The sequence below is a fragment of the Pleurodeles waltl genome, chromosome 8 (assembly GCF_031143425.1).
Source record: "Pleurodeles waltl isolate 20211129_DDA chromosome 8, aPleWal1.hap1.20221129, whole genome shotgun sequence".
NCBI lineage: Eukaryota > Metazoa > Chordata > Amphibia > Caudata > Salamandridae > Pleurodeles > Pleurodeles waltl.
In genome coordinates this window covers 514,067,574-514,087,965 of record NC_090447.1, presented here as the reverse complement: position 1 = coordinate 514,087,965, position 20,392 = coordinate 514,067,574, and the positions used below count along the sequence as shown (strand labels likewise).

Here is a 20,392-nt window from a genome sequence, read left to right as displayed (position 1 = left end):
GCTTGTCTGCGGTTACTATATGAGGTAAGTTGTCAGGGATTCTTTCTATGGTAAGTATTTCTGGGGATATGACCTGGTGGAGGGTGTGCTTTGTAGACGGTTGATTGCGGGTTGGGCTACGGAGGGGGGGCGACGAGAAAGGATCACCGGCGGCCTATTACATTGAATCTATTACAGTATTTGTTGGGAGTCTTGGGTGAAGTTTGTTTTTCTAATTGGGAGTTCAAATTGTTGGCTCTCTGTATGTCTTTGCTTTTTCATGGAGCATTTAGGGTTTCAGAGCTTTTAGGTGTTAAGGGACAGGATGGCATTTTGCGATCGGATGTGCAGGTAAGGAGAGGGGCCGTGGTGGTCTGGTTGAGAGCATCAAAGACGGATCAATTGGGGCGTGGCCAGGAGGTAGTTCTGAGGGGTAGTGGGTCATCCATCTGCCCGGTGGGGTTGTGGGGGTCCTTCGTGGGAGTTTTGCCAGAGTCATCAAGGTTTGTATTCATTCATGAGGATGGTTCTATGTTAACGGACCATCAATTGCTTATTGTTTTGTGACGGTCTTTGGGTCTTTTGGGTTTAGACTACAGTTGTTATGGGACGCATTTGTTTCGAATTGGAGCAGCCACGGAGGCCAAACTTTTAGGTAATCCTGATGGTTCAATCATGGGGTTGGGGAGGTGAAAATCTCAATGTTTTAAGCGTTATGCGCGTCAATTCAATGATGGGTCTTTTCTATTATGTTGGGGGTATAGGTGGGGGGGTTTTTGTTTTATGCACAGGTTGATTGTGATTTTACTCTTCTTGTTTTATTCTCTCTGTTTTTTCTGATTTCGTCCTTTCCTGTCAATTTAAGTAGTTATGTAATTGGTAAGTAAGTATTTTATGCCATTTTCGCTGTTCTTTTGTAGGTTGTGTCGGGGGTCCTGATGGAGGCTGTACCGTTTGGATAGTCGGGCACTCCTTTGTGCAGTGGGCAAAGAAACAAGCGGCATCCAGGCACTTTGGGAAGCAGTTGGGTTTAGATGGAGCAAGAATTAGAATTAGTTGGGTCAGTAAGAGTGGTATGAGGTGGGGTGAGCTTTTATCTGTTTTGTCTAGGAGGATGGAGAGGGGAATTTGTCCGGATCTTCTTATTATTCATCTAGGGGAGAATGATTTGGTCTCTTTATCAGTTATAGGTCTTTTAGAAGCGATGAAGTTGGATTTGTTGAGGATTAAGGAGCGTTGGGCTGGCACGCACATTGTGTGGACAGGTTTGGTTCCTCGTAAGGTTTGGAGAGGAGCGTATTCTATCTTGGGTATAGAGAAGCAGAGGAGGAAGGTAAACAGGGAAATGAAAAAAAAAATTGTCAGGAAAAAGGGTTTTCTTTTTTGCAGCACGAGAATTTAGTGATTTCAGAGGTTGGTTTGTATCGACAAGATGGAGTGCATTTGACCTTTATGGGTAATGAGCTGTATTTATTGGAACTTAGAATTTTTATTGCTGATTTGTTGGGGGGAGAGGTTGTGGGATCGTTAGAATTTTTGAGGGGGGGGGGGTGGGGGCAGGAAATCGCCTGGCGGGTTTTCCTGCGTGGCGGGGTATTCGTAAAGCCTTTGTGGGGGAAGGGGATGATGCAGAAAGATTTGAGGCCAGGGAGGTTGTAGCAAGGGTCACAAGGGAAGAAAGGCAAGGGGAAATACAGAAGGTGGGCAGCAAGACAGAGGGGGAAGGGATTGATCAAGGGTATTGGGGAGGGGCAATTTTAGAGGGTGGGGTAGGGGTTAGGAAGAAATTTCGTTTAGTGAGGTGTTATAGTTTTTGAGGCTGAAAGCCAAGGTTATTTTTTAAACCGGACCTGTTCTATTAAAGCAGCCTTTTACCCCTTAAGACGATTTTGTGTGGTTTGTTCCTCCTTCTGGCCCGATGGGGGCTTGGGGGAGCCGGGCTTGCCCGGTCTCCCCCCGGGCTGATCGGGCTTGTGGAACGGACCACAGAGGGATCGGAATGTGATTGGACGGTTGCCAGGAAGGGGTGGGTTTGTTGGGGTGGGAATATAATGGGAGGGTTGGGTGTGGGCGGCCTCTTTGGCCGCAGTCACACCCAGGAGGCGGTACTCGTAAAATTTAGTTGCAGTTTTTTGCTGTTTTGGCTTAAGTAGGCTGTAATAGGACAGTTTTGTGGTGCGGCTTGGTTATTAGTACTTTGGTGTATTTGGTCCTTTTTGTGTTATGCCGCTGGTAGGCAGGTCTGGTTGGGGCGGGGGATTCGTAAAGCCTTTGGGGGAAAGGGGATGATGTGGACAGATTTGAGGCCAGGGAGGTTGTAGCAAGGGTCACAAGGGAAGAAAGGCAAGGGGAAATACAGAAGGTGGGCAGCAAGACAGAGGGGGAAGGGATTGATCAAGGGTATTGGGGAGGGGCAATTTTAGAGGGTGGGGGAGGGGTTAGGAGGAAATTTTGTTTAGTGAGGTGTTATAGTTTTGTGAGGCTGAAAGCCAAGGTTATTGTTTATACCGGACCTGTTCTATTAAAGCGGCCTTTTACCCCTTAAGACAATTTTGTGTGGTTTGTTCCTCCTTCTGGCCCGATAAATGCATCTGGGCACTTTCAAAACCAACCTCAGGTAGTCCCAGTCGGTGTGATCGAAGGCCTTCCTTCCAAGGTACTAAAACATGTAGGCTATAAAAGGATTGCAAGGTTGGAGACGCATAGCTGCTTGTTTTGAACGTAGTTATGGCATTAGTGAAGTCAATATCGCTTTGTATCCCTCACCTACACAATTTTTAAATCATTATGTTTTCCCTTTCCTCATGTTAGCTATCCAGATACAATCCACAAATTACACAACAAGTCTCTCCATACCACTTTGGGCTATGCTGAGGTTTTTCACCAGTCGGGTACATGGGGAACCAGTGACGAAGGATACCTTTAAGATAGTAGTTGAGGCCTCACACTAGTGAGACTGCCAACGTTTCCCTCTTTTCTCTCTCTCTTAACACACACACACGCAAATACACACTTTGAAAATAATAGACATAAAACACCTTCATATTCCACTGCACTATAAAATGTCAGACGTACTTACTTTGTCTCTCATTTGTTTTCTTTGTAGTCCTTCGTTAGTTTTCCCAGCACCAGCACTGCGAATCTGGAGATGCCCGCAGCCATAGACATCATGTATTGCAAGTCGTGCGCTGCTGCAAGCATTTTTCCGAGACCTCGACTACAAAATTGTTTACAAGCTTTCCTTCAGCGCACTTGAAAAACCTTGAAATACAGTGATTACGAACTGAACAAACACAGCTTTGCTGCGGGCCTTCGACGAGTTTGATGAGTCAGAGGACGAGCATTTTGGACATTTGGAGGGCAGCTAATTTTCCCCTGTTTTGCTGTCCAAAGAAATGAAAAAAGAAACTGCTTGTGCTCGCAAGTATTGTTTAATCAGCGCGCCTTGGCGGAGCTTCCTCTGTACGGCTCGCAAGCGTGATGTATGAGACCTGTTAGCAGGACACAAATCATGGGGAAACGAAAACATATTTGTTATATTCTTAAGTCGGTTGCTCTACAGGCTGACCTACTGCTTGCTTTCATTAGCAGCACTTTGACTGCAGTGGCACACTGCTTCACAGCGCATCAAGCACACCCTGACAGGTGTCAGATTAACCGTGGGCCACCTCAGCATTTCACAAAGCCACAGCACTTTCATTTGTTTATAAAAGCAGCTGTTTATGCAGAGGTCTGTTTACATCTTGAACACATTCTTGCCAGGATGAGGTTACGAACATCATCAGTAGCCTAAAACTCTCTGGCTTGCTCTGATCCCAGCAAATTTGAAAATATCCAATTTTGCGAGCCTGCTACCACTTGGACCTGAACAAGGTTTATCAATGCTTTTCTTCTCTCATGGGGTAGTACCCTGCAATCAAAAGCATTCACTTGTAGCCCTGTAATTTACTGCAGGTATAGGCAAAACTAATAGGTTTCATGTTTTTATGGCATGTGGATTGGACTTGCGCACACCACACACAAAATAAACCTATTGGCTTTGCCAGTGCTTGTTTGCCACACAGTACAGGGAAGGGGGTGGTAACCAAAGCATATATAAATGTATGCTATCGAAAATAAAGCAACCCTTTTTTCTGTAACAAACATTTTCCAGATGCTTTTGTCAGCCCTCGCTCTCCAGTGTTAACGCACCACTCATTACATGATTTCAGTATAAAATAGCATTCCAGTGGAATCCGAAGGACACTCCAAAACAGCTAAAAATGGTGAGACTAAATTACTTCTACGGGGTGAACGAAGCTATGATCGACAATGTCTTATCCCAATACTCATACGTCACTGATAGGGCCTTCTACCAGAAAGGCCTTTTTACCTTAGACGTAGGCTCACCTGCTATCAGCTGATTAGAACATTAAATTCCACCAGTCCCTTCGCATTGCAAGTCCTGAAAATGCATAAAGCTGGAAGAGATGAAATTCCTTCTTTGCCTTGTGATGCACTGGAATAGGTTCCAAATGCGCTTAGGAAAACTCCTTCCCTTTCAGTGATTGTTCTCCATTTAGTTAAGCTGTGTCTTGCTGAAGCGTCGGGACACCTCTTTGAAGGCAGATGTTGTTCTATACAAATAGTATTTCATATATTCATTCATTCATTCCGCGCCTGGACCCCAGTCAGCACCGAAGACACCACCCACACGATGAACACCATCCACTCCGGATCACCATCCGATCCATGCCCTCACCACGTCTTCAACAAGGCCGACTCCGTCATCGCACCCCAACTCCGGGACATCATTAACTGCTCCTTCAACACCGCCACCTTCCCGGAGAGCTGGAAGCATGCCGAACTCAGCGCCCTCCTGAAGAAACCATCAGCAGACCCCACCGACCTCAAGAACTACCGCCCCATCTCGCTCCTCCCGTTTCCTGCCAAAGTCATCGAGAAGACCGTCAACAGACCGCTCGCTGCCTTCCTCGAGACGAACGGATCCCTCGACCACTCGCAATCCGGCTTCCGAGCCAACCACAGCACCGAGACCGTCCTCATCGCAGCCACTGACGACATCCGAGCCCTGCTCGACAACGGGGAAACAGCGGCCCTCATCCTCCTAGACCTCTCCGCAGCGTTCGACACGGTCTGCCACCACACCCTAGTACAGCGCCTCAGCAACATCGGAATCCAAGAGAAGGCCCTAGATTGGATCATTTCATTCCTCGCCGGAAGAACCCAGAGAGTCCGCCTCCCCCCGTTCAGATCCAAGGCCACCAGAGTCATCTGCGGCGTACCACAAGGATCATCACTCAGCCCCACCCTCTTCAACGTCTACATGAGCCCCCTCGCAGCCATCGCACGCCAACACAACCTCAACATCATCTCCTACGCCGATGACACCCAGCTGATCCTCTCCCTCACCAACGACCCAGCCACCGCCAGAACCAACCTCCACGAAGGGATGAAAGACGTAGCCGAGTGGATGATGAACAGCCGCCTGAAACTGAACCCAGACAAGACGGAAGTCCTCATCCTTGGACCATCTCCCTCTGCTTGGGACGACTCCTGGTGGCCCCCCGCACTGGGCAGCGCGCCCAAACCAACAGACCACGCACGCAACCTGGGCTTCATCCTGGACTTCTCCCTTTCGATGACCAGACAAGTCAACGCCGTCTCATCATCATGCTTCAACATCCTACGTATGCTCCGAAAGATCTTCCGATGGATCCCCACCGAAACCAGGAAAACGGTTACCCAGGCACTGGTCACCAGCCGTTTGGACTACGGTAACACCCTCTACACCGGAACCACAGTCAAACTACAGAAAAGACTCCAACGCATCCAGAACGCCTCCGCACGACTCATCCTGGACATCCCCCGTCACAGCCACATCTCCGGACACCTGAAAGACCTGCACTGGCTCCCCGTCAGCAAGAGAATCACGTTCCGACTCCTCACCCACGCATACAAAGCCCTCCACGACCTGGGCCCCAGGTACCTCAACAACCGCCTGACCTTCTACACTCCCACCCGCCAGCTACGTTCTTCCAGCCACGCCCTCGCCGCTGTTCCACGCATTCGAAGAGCCACCATGGGAGGAAGATCCTTCTCCTACCTGGCAGCCAAGACATGGAACTCCCTCCCCATCCACCTCCGTCTTACCCAAGATCACCTCTCCTTCAGGAAGCATCTCAAGACCTGGCTATTCGAGCAGTCCCCACTTCCCCTAGCGCCTTGAGACCCTCCGGGTGAGTAGCGCGCTTTACAAATAGATTGATTGATTGATTGATTCAGTTGCTGAAGATGCTGGATCAATATAAGCCAACAGCTGAAGGAGGGTCACCCAAAGCCCCTTAAAGTAGGTACAGAATACAATATGTTCACCATGAAGGGTGCAAGCACTGTAAATATCAAAACTAAACAATAAGAAATGCCCAGCAGGCAAACTGTAAGCATGTCCCTATCTACTATCCATTGCAAAGATTCTTGAAAGGTAGTCATTTCACAAATCTCTGTGAAATACCAGCCACTTCAACAATTTTTAGGTTGTCTTCAGACCAGGCAGGGTCACCGTACCATCCTTAATTAACATTAGAGGAGAATTGACTCCCAGCCAGGGATCTTGGTCAGGATTGTTCTTTTGTCCTTGATCTCACCTCAGCCTTCAACAGATAGACTATGGTAGTCATCTCACTCAACTGAATATCTCTTGCATAACTGAGGGATCTGCACTCACATGGTTCTGGTCATTCGTGTCACATTGTATCAGTTGAATATGGATTCCTGTTTTGCTGATGCCAGAAAAGTGGCCTAGCAGCATGCTTCAAAGGTCACCCGATGGCCCTAATCAGTGCTTCCCTTGCACCTCTCATGACCATTCTCTACAACCACATCGGCTTCCATTTGTACACTGATGAAACCCAAATCCATATTAGTCTGCTGGAGGATCAAGGAGACAACCTGCCTGTCAAAGCGTGCATTTCACAAGCACAAAAAAGGATTAGTCAAACCAGGCGTTTCCTCGATCGATCAAGAAGGTACTGCTACTACCTTCTAGTGATCATATGACACTGCCTTTTAATTGGCATGATTACCTGTCTGACAAAATGATGAGCAAGCACCAGAAAGTGCAAAACCCACCTGTCCAAGGGATTCTCATCTTCCACGGAGCAGATGACATCTCTCCAGCACCGCAGTCACGAGAGACATCGGCAGTTAAGCACATTAGCAATTTCAAAATCCTTTACCTAGTACATAAGAACCTGCACAGCGCCACCCGGAGTATCTATTCCAAACAACCCAAGCCCATGCTTCAAGTCAGCGTCCGAGAAAATCAATCAATTCTCCCGATGAGAAACAAACAATTTTGAGTGGAGTGGGACGGTCCTCACTTTCAGCTTAATTGGGATGGCCCCATATTTTAATCACATTCATTGACACTGTATAATCCTTATACTTTCAGTTTGCAGAGAAGTATTTTAGCAACTTGATCATCCACCCCATAGACTCCAACCTCTATGCCTAGCTTTCACAGTTTCTTTGCCCCAAATTTCCCGCCCTTTTCTATCCATTTATGCACACACTGATAACAGTCAAGGAACATGCAGACTGCAAGCCAGCTATCTTGTTAACTGAAGCACCCTCCACAGTGGCAGGCCTCTACACCATTCATGTTCGATAATCCATCCTAAATGCTTTGCATAATCTCAATAATTTCACTGACTTTCACCTCTCTCACAGGTAGTTTGTTGATTACTTTACACTCCGGTTCCTTGGTCTGGGTAAACTTGTAAAATGGCCCATCATGGAACGGCGCGCATTCAATCATTTGTCATATCTAAATATCATTTTAAATGAGACAAACGGTTAGTGCTGTAACACCGTCAAGAAACCTACAAGTCCCAGCTCTTTCCTTATTATTTCAACGTTTTCAGTCTTTGGTTCTTATATTCTTCTTTGTATTAACTGTATTTCCATACTACCCATCGCACATATATTTATTTACCTTTGGTTTTGGTCGGGGCTCCCACTAAGCCATAACCTTTCCTAAGGAGTCATCTTATTTGCATTCTTCTTTAGTTGATTTCACAGCATTTGACCTCTGAAAACTCCAAATCTACATGTGGTCACTAACCTTTTTAATGCCCCCGCAAATGACTCAATTGGTTCATGAGCTTCTTGAAATTTGATATTAATTATGGGACATTATAAAAACTGCATACACTCTTTGAGGTTTTGTTTGTAGTGTCCGCTTAATGTCCTCATTCCACCTAACCTTACACTTCTTTAGGTTCCCATTGATGCTTAAAAAACCTTACTTCTTACATCTTTAAACTCAAACAAAAAATCTTATTTTAGCAGTAAAAGCTCATCAAACAATAATTTCTCCCCATTCATGGAACACAGGATTTCCCAGGTGCCTTTAGTAAATGCATTCGTGACTTGACAAATTATATGTTGTCAGTGCCGTTTTAGTACACACCAATCCACCCACCCTGTCAAAGCGCTTTAAAACAATGAATCCCTCATTATGAGTGCCCTATTCCTTTTCAATACGTGCACAAATTCCTGTTTGAAGATCATTTCCTACATTTCCACGTAGGTGTTGAATGTATTGAGGTGAAGCACGTGTCGGCTACCCACAATTGTAGGCAAGCCACGCTGAAACTAACTCCGAATGACTGAAGAGATGTGTGACACCAGGCACTGTGGCTCATTACTTCTAAGGCTACCTAAAATTACAAGAATTTTTGAAAATGCTCAAAGTAGTCAAAACTGACCGTTTGCTGCTATTCAAGGGTAAAGGCTTTCAACACTTCATCAGATATCTTTAACAGGGAACACTAAAGAAAGTGCTTCAAACAGCATAGCTGGAAACAGGTGCTTGCCAGAGATCTTTTGTCATGCAACATTCTCACAATATCACCCCATATTCACAATAGCACATTAGTGGTGTCGAACCCACAGGGTACAGACAAAACCTCTGCCTGAACACAGTGACCTACAGTGGAGCACTCAACAACAGAGGTAAAGAACGAAGGCTTAGATAGATGGCAGGAGAGTACCATTATGATCCGCTCTTAGAGTCGGCGATGCAGTGCTTGCCCGTGATCTGTCCAAAGGAACAAAGGTGCGTGTTGTCTCGAAGCTAAGCCACCAAGGACTGTGCACTAGAATGGGTACATGTTCACTGCAAAAAGTCAGGTTGCCACGTGAAACACCTGAAAGTTCAAGATTTCGGAGCGCATGCCACATGCAGAGGAAATCCATGAGGATGTGACTACTCACCCGATCAGCATGGCAGACGCACAATAGAGAGAATACATCAATGCTTAATTTGTGCTTGTTGTTTCCGGTGCTGAGCATTGGCACTTATTTTTGAGGGTCGGGGCTTATTCTTCTGTCTCAAGCATTTGTTGCGAGGAAAAGACACACATGGGAAAGACGGAAGAAGGGAAACACGAAAAAGCGTCATGAAGGGAGAAAGTAGAAAGCTGCAAGAGTGAGCTGAAGGGGCAGGGATTGGCTTTATATGGATTGAAGAGGCTCAAGATGGCTTCAGGATTACGCCACCCCAGTATTCCGTGTTCCCACATTTAATTGCTGCAGCCGCATGTTTAAGAGGAGGGCTTTGGGCACTGGCACGTTTTTATTTACAAATTAAGCAATGGAATACAGAGCAGGAAAACAACTTGCCGCAATGAAGTTTTCATCGAACTACACAGCTGCTTCAAAAATGGCTCGAGAGCATGAGGTAACAAAATCTGCAGTGGATTGTCTCTATAGTCCAAGCGAGATACGGAGTAGTAAGATGTCCCTGACAGGCAGCGATGCTACATCCGCTTTGACAATGGGTGCAGACATAGGTAGATCTTCCCCTGACGTAAGTCTTGACCAGAAGCCTCCAGGAATTAGTTTCTAAGATATACACAGAATGGCTTGACTGCACCAATCCTTCTATTTTTCATGGGACTGACTACCAGCTCAGCTCGTATACATTTGGTACATAAAAAGCAGGCTGGCTTAAAATTGTCAATGCCAGGTACGAAAGACATATGGACTGCAAAGGCGTATCCACAGTGCCTGAAGTAATTGTCCTATGACTTGACATATTTCAAGCATCCTGCCTTGAGTTTCTTTATGCCTAACACCAGACAGGGGCCACCATAAATCACGTGACCTCCATCAAATGTGGCTCCCATCCTTAAACTATACACCCTCCCCGGTCTTCCACTCACATGATCTGCAGTTACACTCAGTACGCTTTCAATGCACTGGCAGTGAAAGAGAGGGCTCTTGTAAAAACTGGGAATTCTCAATGCATGGTGAAAAAACAGAGCACTGACCTAAAAGGACAGATTTTAGAAAATATGCCTTTTCAGTAAAGTATCAGTCATATAAACAACCCAAAAGCTAACAGCTGAGTAACAACTCAAAATAATAACAATAATAATAGTAATCATCATCATGTAATTAGAGTTGTTATTGGTAATATTATTATTGCAATTATTATTAGCATCATTATTATTTGTTCTATTGTTATTTTTAATTAGGAAAATAAGCAGTTTGCTAGCTATTAAGAAATCATGTTATGTGGTTTTTAAATACTGCATAGATATCAAGGCAGTCCCAGATGCTGTACAGTGAAACAACCAAACGTCATTCCCTTCGATGACAAGATGTAACATGAAATGAGTACATGTCAATTTCTGCAAAGCTTAACTTTCAATAAGGTGTCAAAGATAAACTTTAAGAACAGTCCTTCGCCTTCTCTGTCTAGAACAATATGGGCAAAGCACAGGAAGACCCAGCCACGAAAACATTTACAACCTGCCCCTTGGACACTATACAGAGATGCAGCCTACAAATAATGACTTCTTCCAACTCTACAACTCTTGACTTCCATATCAGAAGTCCCTGTCTTTCCTCGGTGATAAAAAAAGACTAGAAGCTTGATCTAAAGCTAATGTTCGACTTCCTCAGTTTTGCATGCTTCTGCTCGCTCATTACTCTTGATACTCCTTGCCTCAGTCTTACTATCCGTGAGCTTAGGATGCTTGACAACAGTGCCTTTGTCTCTTTTTCAAGGTGACCAATTTACCCATCAATAATGCCTTCCAATGTATGATTTTCCTCTCCTGCCTATCATATTATGCCTTTCCCTCATTGCCTTCATTTTCAGATCACCTCAAAATGACTGTATATATATTTCTTTTTCCCTGACATGCATATGCTGCTTGTAAAATGTTATACTGTTCTTTGTTTTGTGCCATTCATTTCGTAAAGGGGTGTATATGTCTGTCATCCTGATCAACACTATTGCCTACTTCTGAGCTGTGTCCCTGCTCTATAAAACTGGACATAGAAGTAAAAAAACAAAACTTTGTGGTAATATGCTCATGCATGGTCGAGGGAAATGTGATACTGACCATCCTAATTCAAACTTCACATCTGGGCAAACTGTTTGAATAAAATCGAGCAATAGGAACTGTGTCAGACTTTTTAGTATTCTTAATGGAGCGACGAGATAATAATTAATAAGTCAATAGACAAATTATGCCAGTGCAGAACAATATCCAAATTATATCAACATGTGCTGAAAAAAACAACTAAGCGAAGTTAATCATAAGAAAACAAGGCAAAGCAAGCATCCACCTGGCTTGTAGAAAGAAGACTGTCCTGATTGCTTATTAAACACTCGTAAAAGGAAAGAAGACTTACTTTTTCATTCTTGCGCTCTTCCGTTTTGCTGCCTGTGTTGGTTGGACTAGACGTGGCCAAGCGGTTTATTGGTCCGTTTGCTACCTCACCGTTTAGGTTTGCAGCGCTGACATTTGGCGGAGTAATGGCTGCTGCTGCTGACGTCAGAGGGATGGCTGGCCTAGCACTGTGCGCTCCAGGGCTGCCTTGGATTGGGGAGTGGTGGATGTGCTGAGGGGAGACCACGGAGTGCGGTCTAACAACGCTTGCTGGTGAACGGCATGGAGAGCTCTGCGTCCTGAGAGGGGAGACGGTTGCTGTGGGTCGCTCCTGCACTTGACCGTTAGAGTGTGGGGCTGCAAAAAATGTATCAAGACAAATTATTACTTTAATTGCTATAATACAACCCTGCCACTGGATTACATTAACCAGTAAAAAAAAACACCCGTAAAAACAAATTGATGACAATGAAAACAGTTATTTAATATTGTTCAAAAATTGACAGAGGCAAAACTCTTATCTTCATAGCTCAGACAAAATCACTCCCTGGTTAGGGATCTACTGTGGTGCAAATTTATTGTATTATTTTCAGAACACAAATCTTATAGTTTTACGAAAGGTTAGACAACAGTGTAGAATATTTGACAGTCATGGTCTGGCTGGGAATGAGAGAAAGACAAAGGTGAAGAGATGGCTTATCTGTTTTCTCTGGAATATGGGCGGAGTAGGTGGGTGGAAAGTACAATTCAGTATAGCCTTGCAACCCCCAGTCGCAGACTGTACCGGCCATTAAAGGCCCGCTCCAGCGTTAAAGGACTGAGCCAAAGGCAAGGGTATCTTTAACATGGGAGCAGGACTTTAATGGCCAGTATATCCCAGCTATGAAGGGCTATAAGGCTGTTAGAACATTCCACCACTAGAGGGCAGAATGTTCTAATAAATAAAACAAAGGCCTGACAGAGCCCGAGGGGACTGAAATCCCCTTGGGCTCCGTGAGGCCTTGGTTCACAGCTGTTACTGTGTGAAAAACATTGGTATGTTGGTGCACTGGGCTTCTATTGCCATTAGAAGCCCAGAGCACTCCATTGACTTCAATGGAGCTCCCACCATTTCAATGTTCTAATACAAAATGTATTTATTTAGTATAGCACATAAGACCAATTGCAACTTCTAAGCACTCTAGTTTGTGGTTGAGATGGCACAACAGATTCCAGAAGCAAGTATTTAACACATTGAGCCATGGTGGCATTGAGAGAGAACATCTGGAACACGGCGGGACAGTTGTTTAATGACAAAGCTGCAAAGGGCCGTTTCACAATGATTTTGCTCTGAGTCCATTTAGAGGTTGGAAGAGTCAGTATTTCTGTAAAAAAAACGCAGATGCCTGGTCCATCATCTACACAGTTACAGTGCCACATTTAGCAGTGGGAACCATTGGGTTTTACTGGCAGAACCTTGGTTCGCTCCACTAGCAGAAACCCTTGGACATACAAGTACGTCTGCTATTTGGCCTTCAGGTAACAGAGGCAGTCACCAAGCATTACTTAGGGCAAGGCAACCATCATTAGATTTCCCAGCCTGGAACCTCCGTGCACAACAGGAAGGTCCTAGCCATTAAAAACAATGGTGTAAGGAAATGCCTCCTTGGCATGGTTACCCCCTGACTTTTTGCCTTTGCTGATGCCAAGTTATGATTTGAAAGTGTGCTGAGGACTGCTAACCAGGACCCAGCACCAGTGTTCTTTCCCTAACCTGTACCTTTGTTTCCACAATTGGCACACCCTGGCATCCAGGTAAGTCCCTTGTAACTGGTACCCCTGGTACCAAAGGCCCTGGTGCCAGGGAAGGTCTCTAAGGGCTGCAGCATGTCTTATGCCACCCTGGTGACCCCTCACTCAGCACAGACACACTGCTTGCCAGCTTGTGTGTGCTGGTGGGGAAAAAATGACTAAGTCGACATGGCACTCCCCTCAGGGTGCCATGCCAACCTCACACTGCCTATGGCATAGATAAGTCACCCCTCTAGCAGGCTTTACAGCCCTAAGGCAGGGTGCACTATACCATAGGTGAGGGCATAGGTGCATGAGCACTATGCCCCTACAGTGTCTAAGCAAAACCTTAGACATTGTAAGTGCAGGGTAGCCATAAGAGTGTATGGTCTGGAAATCTGTCATACACGAACTCCAGGGCACCATAATGGCTACACTGAAAACTGGGAAGTTTGGTATCAAACTTCTCAGCACAATAAATGCACACTTATGCCAGTGTACATTTTATTGTGAAATACACACCAGAGGGCATCTTAGAGATGCCCCCTGAAACCATACCCGACTTCCAGTGTGGGATGACTAGTTTTAGCAGCCTGCCACACACCAGACATGTTGCTGGCCACATGGGGAGAGTGCCTTTGTCACTCTGTGGCTAGTAACAAAGCCTGTACTGGGTGGATGTGCTTCTCAACTCCCCCTGCAGGAACTGTAACACCTGGCGGTGAGCCTCAAAGGCTCACCCTCTTTGTTACAGCACCCCAGGGTACTCCAGCTAGTGAAGTTGCCCGCCCCCTCCGGCCTCAGCCCCACTTTTGAGCCATGGTGGCATTGAGAGAGAACATCTGGAACACGGCGGGACAGTTGTTTAATGACAAAGCTGCAAAGGGCCGGTTCACAATGATTTTGCTCTGAGTTCATTTAGTGGTTGGAATAGTCAGTATTTCTGTAAAAAAAACGCAGATGCCTGGTCCATCATGTACACCGTTACAGTGCCACATTTAGCAGTGGGAACCATTGGGTTTTACTGGCAGAACCTTGGTTCGCTCCACTAGCAGAAACCCTTGGACTTACAAGTACGTCTGCTATTTGGCCTTCAGGTAACAGAGGCAGTCACCAAGCATTACTTAGGGCAAGGTAACCATCATTAGATTTCCCAGCCTGGAACCTCCGTGCACAACAGGAAGGTCCTAGCCATTAAAAACAATGGCCCTGAGGCAAAGGGCAAAAAAACACTTGCTGTACGTCAGAGCCTTTGTTCTTTTGTTTTCCTGAAACAAACTCCCCCTTTCGGAGCTTGTTTCAGGAAAACAAAAATGAGTGGCGAGTGGGGTCAAACAATCATGGCGCCTGTTTGACATTTTCCTCTGCATTCAGTGAACCTGCTGCACAGCAGATACAATGAAGGAACAGAGACCTGTGTTAGGCACATGGGGTACTCTGCTAATCTGGAAGGATAGTGGGCAGCTTGCCATCCCATAAAAGAGGCCTTTACTCTTATTGTACTTCTGGCTTATGCCTCATTTCCAAGAGTATGCTGTACAAGGAACAGTAAATGAGTAAGTAACAGTAAAATCTGTGTGAATCGAGCGTTTTGAGTGTGAATATGTGAATAAATCATAATGGTCCAATTTGAGGACCTGAGAGAATACAAGGGAAGAAGCATCATCAATAGGCCCAGACGTAGGGCATATGAAATAAGGAGGGAGCTATGAGTTAAGAGCTCTGAAATCTTGAGCAAGATTCTAGGGGAGAGGATGTGGCGTTAAGGTCATAATGGCCAAATTAGGGACTGAGAAACCAGGATTGAGTGTCAACGTCGGCTCAACAGCCTGTGATTATGGGCAAATCAGTTAATCTCCCCATATCTAAAAAAATACATGAATGTGACTTTGAATAATGTAACTGGTGCTCGTGTAAAGTGCTCCAATATCTTCGGGTCAAGTTTGCACTATATAAAAGTGCAAAAAAAGGGTATTTGCAATGCCATCGGTAGTAAGTAGAAAACTGTTGATTATGTTTTACTCATTGCACACCTGACACACCTTTTCTGGGACTGTACTTTGCATGATTATATCAGACTGAGATTAGAATATTTGATCCTTTTTTGCGCAACCTTTTTTTATATTTATTTGCCATTTTGTAAAATTCAACACATGTAAACGTGGCACTTACGGGGTCATTCTGACCTCGGCGGTAAAAGGCCCTTACCGCCGGTCAGAAGACCGCCATAACACCGCCGCGGCTAACCGCCACGGTCATTCTGACCCACAACGGCCAAACCTCCAAAATTCCGTCCTCCACTGCAGCCCGCCACATCAGCGGGCAGCGATAAACTGGAGATGACCAAACCTCCACCGTCACGCCAACAGAAATACGCCCATGCCATTACGACCCACGAATCCACACGGCGGTCATTCAAACGCGGTATTCCATTGGCGGTACACACCGCGGCGGTCAGAATACACACCCATCACCAAAACACAGCCACATTGGACAATTTGAAATACACACACCTGATACACATACACACACCACTCCCACACAATCAACCAACTATAAAACACACACCCACATCACCCACAAACCCCTGCGACCATAATTACTGAGAGAAGGAGAGAGAGACACAGCAGACAATCCAAAGCAAGACACACTGAGGCACACTACACCATCACACACACCACATAGTAGCACAAAGCACCACTCACCAACATACTCATCATCACATACACCACCCCACACCTCACCCACACCACCCCATGGCCCCCCAAAGGCACCCACGCTTTTCGGACCAAGAACTCCGGGTCATGGTGGAGGAAATCCTAAGAGTGGAACCCCAGCTCTTCGGCTCGCAGGTGCAGCACACCAGTATAGCTAGGAAGGAGGAGCTATGGCAGCGGATCGTGGACAGGGTCAACGCGGTGGGACAGCATCCCAGGAATAGGGAGGACATACGCAAAAGATGGAACGACCTACGGGGGAAGGTCCGATCGATGGTCTCCAGGCACAACATCGCGGTCCAGAAGACTGGCGGCGGACCCCCACCCACCCCTCCCGAATTCACATCGTGGGAGCAAGACGTCTTGAACATCCTGCATCCTCAGGGCCTCGCAGGAGTAGCCGGAGGAATGGACTCTGGTAAGTCCAATCTCAACTACTATATCCCCCCCACCCCAACAGCATGCCAACCCACACCCCCACCCTCACCCCCAACCCCCCAGCACACATCCTCCCTGACAATGTCTCACCAGCACAACCCACCCATCCCAACACCAACTCCTGCATGCCAACACAAATCATGGGCACCCATCACCTAAGCATGACCACTGCGCTAACCCCCCCCCCACTAACTACCCTCACAACACCTCCCTCAAGGGAATGCCTGCACTGGGGGACAAGGGCACCCATAACACGCACGCTATTGTACACACAGAAACAATAACCAAACTCTCTTACCCCATGCAGGACCCGAACGACAACACACCAGCCAGGAGGGTCCAGAAGTGTCCATCCCACCACCGGAACAGGCCCACACTGAGGATAGCAGCTCTGTCGACAGTGAACCTGATGACCAGCCTGGACCATCGGGAACCTCTGGGCAGTCGGTTCCCCTCAGGCAGCCACAGGCCACACCAGACCCGACCCCCTCTGCCAACACCAGCACAGCTCCCACCCAGCGGGCCCATGCCTCTGTCTCTAGGACAGCTCAATCAGCGGTGTGTCTGCCACTACAGGGCACCCAGGCTAACCCAACACCCCAACAACAACAGGGACCTGGGGGCAGTGGTAGCGGGAACACCGTCCAGGGGACAGAGGCCGGGGGAAACCGGGCAGCTCGGAGGGCTGCAGTGCGACAGGGGGGGGAGGAGAGGCCCAGGGAACCCACTCTCCAAGAGGCCCTCACCACCATCATGGGGGCATACCACCACTCCCAAGAAACGATGGCGACGGTACTGGCCAGGTTCACTGAGATCCGGGCACAGCAGGAGGAACGCTACATGGGGTTCAGGGAGGAGCTGAGAATCATTGGGACCGCAATGGGGACCATCGTCCTGGCCCTCCACAGGATAGAGGACGCGTTGCGGGACCATGGTGCACCACACAGGGCCCCTGTCACTAGCCCGGACCAGGAACAGCCTACCACCTCCGCCGGCGCTAGTGGACAGGAGGTCCCAACACCTCGACAGCCCCCCAGAACCCCACCTCCTGCTGAAGAACAACGACCCCGTAAGAGGAGCCTGAGACCAAAAAAAAAGACAGAGTAGGATGTCAAGACCCCCGCCAGCAGGACATACCCCCTCAAGTCTTCCCACTGTCCCACATTGCCACCCTGTCCAACCATGAACTGCCTATGCTCCATCCTTCCACAGGCAAAAGGACAATGCACCTGTGAGACTGAGAACTGGACTCTGCCATGGATATTCCTCCACCCCCACCCATCACCCTTAGAATCACATGTACCGATATCTAGCACTGTAAATAAATCACATTTTGCACACAAATCTGTTTTGAGTCATGCTGTATTATTGACAAATGTATTACATATTACTGTTCGATTTCTGTTCTGTCAATTAGTCATGACAACATACCAATGTCAATACGCTGTATTTCATGGGCGAACCAAGCAGAGGTCAGGTACTGAGTCAGACAGCACTGAGAAGGGAAGGGAAAGGCAAAAATTAATGAAAAACATCTGTGGGGAACTACAGAAAGTACAGATGCAGGAGGCTATAAGCAATTGTGAAATGGCGTGGGTGATTCTTACCTGTGTGTTACTGGAAATACTGTTTTATCACTCTGTCCCTATTGTCTGTGTCGTCCTCAGAGTCTTCCTCCTCTTCACTCTCCACAGGCTCCACGGCTTCTACAACACCACCATCTGGACCATCCTCCTGCAGGAAAGGCACCTGGCGTCGCAAAGCCAGGTTGTGAAGCATACAGCAGGCCACGATGATATGGCACACCTTCTTTGGTGAGTACATTAGGGATCCACCGGTCATATGCAGGCACCTAAACCTGGCCTTCAGGAGCCCAAAGGTTCGCTCAATCACCCTCCTAGTACGCCCATGGGCCTCATTGTACCGTTCCTCTGCCCTGGTCCTGGGATTCCTCACTGGGGTCAATAGCCACGGCAGGTTGGGGTAACCAGAGTCACCTATTAGCCACACACGCTGTCTCTGTAGCTGGTCCATCACATAGGGAATGCTGCTATTTCGCATAACATACGCGTCATGCACTGACCCTGGGAACTTGGCATTTACATGGGAGATGTACTGGTCAGCCAAACAGACCACATGGATATTCATTGAATGGTAATTCTTCCTGTTCCTGTACACCTGTTCATCGTCATTTGGGGGGACTAAAGCCACATGGGTCCCATCAATTGCACCAATGATGTTGGGGATGTGTCCAAGGGCATAGAAATCAGCTTTCACTGTAGGAAAATCACCCTCCTCTGGGAAAATGATGTAGCTCCGCATGAGTTTCATCAGGGCAGACAACACTCTGGATAAGATCTTGGAAAACATAGGCTGAGACATCCCAGATGACATGGCCACTGTTGTCTGGAATGAGCCAGTTGCAAAGAAATGGAGGACAGACAGAACCTGCACTAGAGGGGGAATTCCTGTGGGTTGGCAGATGGGGGACATCAGGGCTGGCTCCAGCTGGGCACACAGTTCATGGATGGAGGCTCGGTCAAGTCGGTATCGTAGTATTATGTTGTGTTCTTCCATTGTGGACAGGTCCACCAGCGGCCGGTACACGCAAGGATTCCTCCTTCTCATCGCTAGTCCCAGCGGACGGTGCCTAGGAAGGAGAATATGGAGTACAGAGTCAATCCACTCACAGGTACGTACAACACAGCTTGCACAGTACAGGTAAATGTATGGTTTGATATGTTTGTATGTGTGCCATTGCAATGCCTAGGCCTGTGTGACGCATTAGAAATTAAGCCATGTGGGCCCTTGAAATGGCCGATGCCTGACCTGTGAAGTGGGACAATGGGATGTGAGGTCACTGCGCTGGCGGGGCACACCGTGGCGGTAGGCGGTCGAAGACCGCTGTGCGAAGACGCATTGGTTAACATTGAAGCCTATGGGTTTCAGGAGCCAATGACGATGTGCGCCGGCGGTCGCGGGACGCACCGCCGCGGTACGCACCGCCGCGGGCGTGACCGCCATTTTCTATCTGCTTAATCATTCGAGACCTGAACATCCACAGGAGAGGACCTATACTGCAAGTGCTGCTGTGAACTCGGTCTGGAAGTGACAATGGCTGCTGCTACTGGTGAAAGGGCCCCCGCCTTCAGTTCCGAAGAGTTGGAGAAGCTCGTGGACGGGGTCCTCCCCCAGTATGCGCAACTCTACGGTCCTCCAGACCAACAGGTGAGTACACTCAGTGCACATTGAATGGGTTATGCCTGTGTGGAGGGAGGGGGATGTAAGTTGGTGGGGTGTGGAGGGAAGGGGGAGTGCAACGCACGACAGATGAGAGAATGGGAACCATGACAAGGTTGGGGAGGGGGGGGCATGTACTCCAAACATGCAGATATGTGACGGTTTCTCTTTCCCACCCTGTACATGTCAAACAGGTGAGCGCCCACCAGAAAATCGATATTTGGCGTGCCATCGCCGAGGAAGTCCGGAACTTGGGGGTCCACAACAGACGGGGCACCCACTGCCGCAAGAGGTGGGAGGACATCCGCCGCGGAACGAGGAAGACCGCAGAAACACTGCTGGGGATGGCCTCCCGACCTAGGAGGGGTGCCAGTCGCACCATGACCCCCCTGATGTCCCGGATCCTGGCGGTGGCCTACCCTAATTTGGATGGGCGCTTGAGGACAGCACAGCAGACACAAGGGGGTGAGTATCCGCACATTCTCCTATCTGTATGCGCATTGGAGGCGTCTGGGTGGGGGAGGAGGGCTGTGGGTGACATTAGGCCAGGGCGCTCTC

At 47.6% G+C, this 20,392-nt stretch overlaps 1 protein-coding gene across 1 annotated transcript in view; it reads right to left on the bottom strand.

Moving 5' to 3' along the window:
- SH3RF3 (SH3 domain containing ring finger 3) overlaps window positions 1–20,392 on the bottom strand; it is a 1,332,803-nt gene that overhangs the window by 245,546 nt on the left and 1,066,865 nt on the right. Inside the window, exon 8 of the mRNA XM_069204493.1 lies at window positions 11,692–12,026. Within this exon, the coding sequence (XP_069060594.1) occupies window positions 11,692–12,026 (335 nt within the window). The remainder of the gene's footprint in view (window positions 1–11,691; window positions 12,027–20,392) is intronic.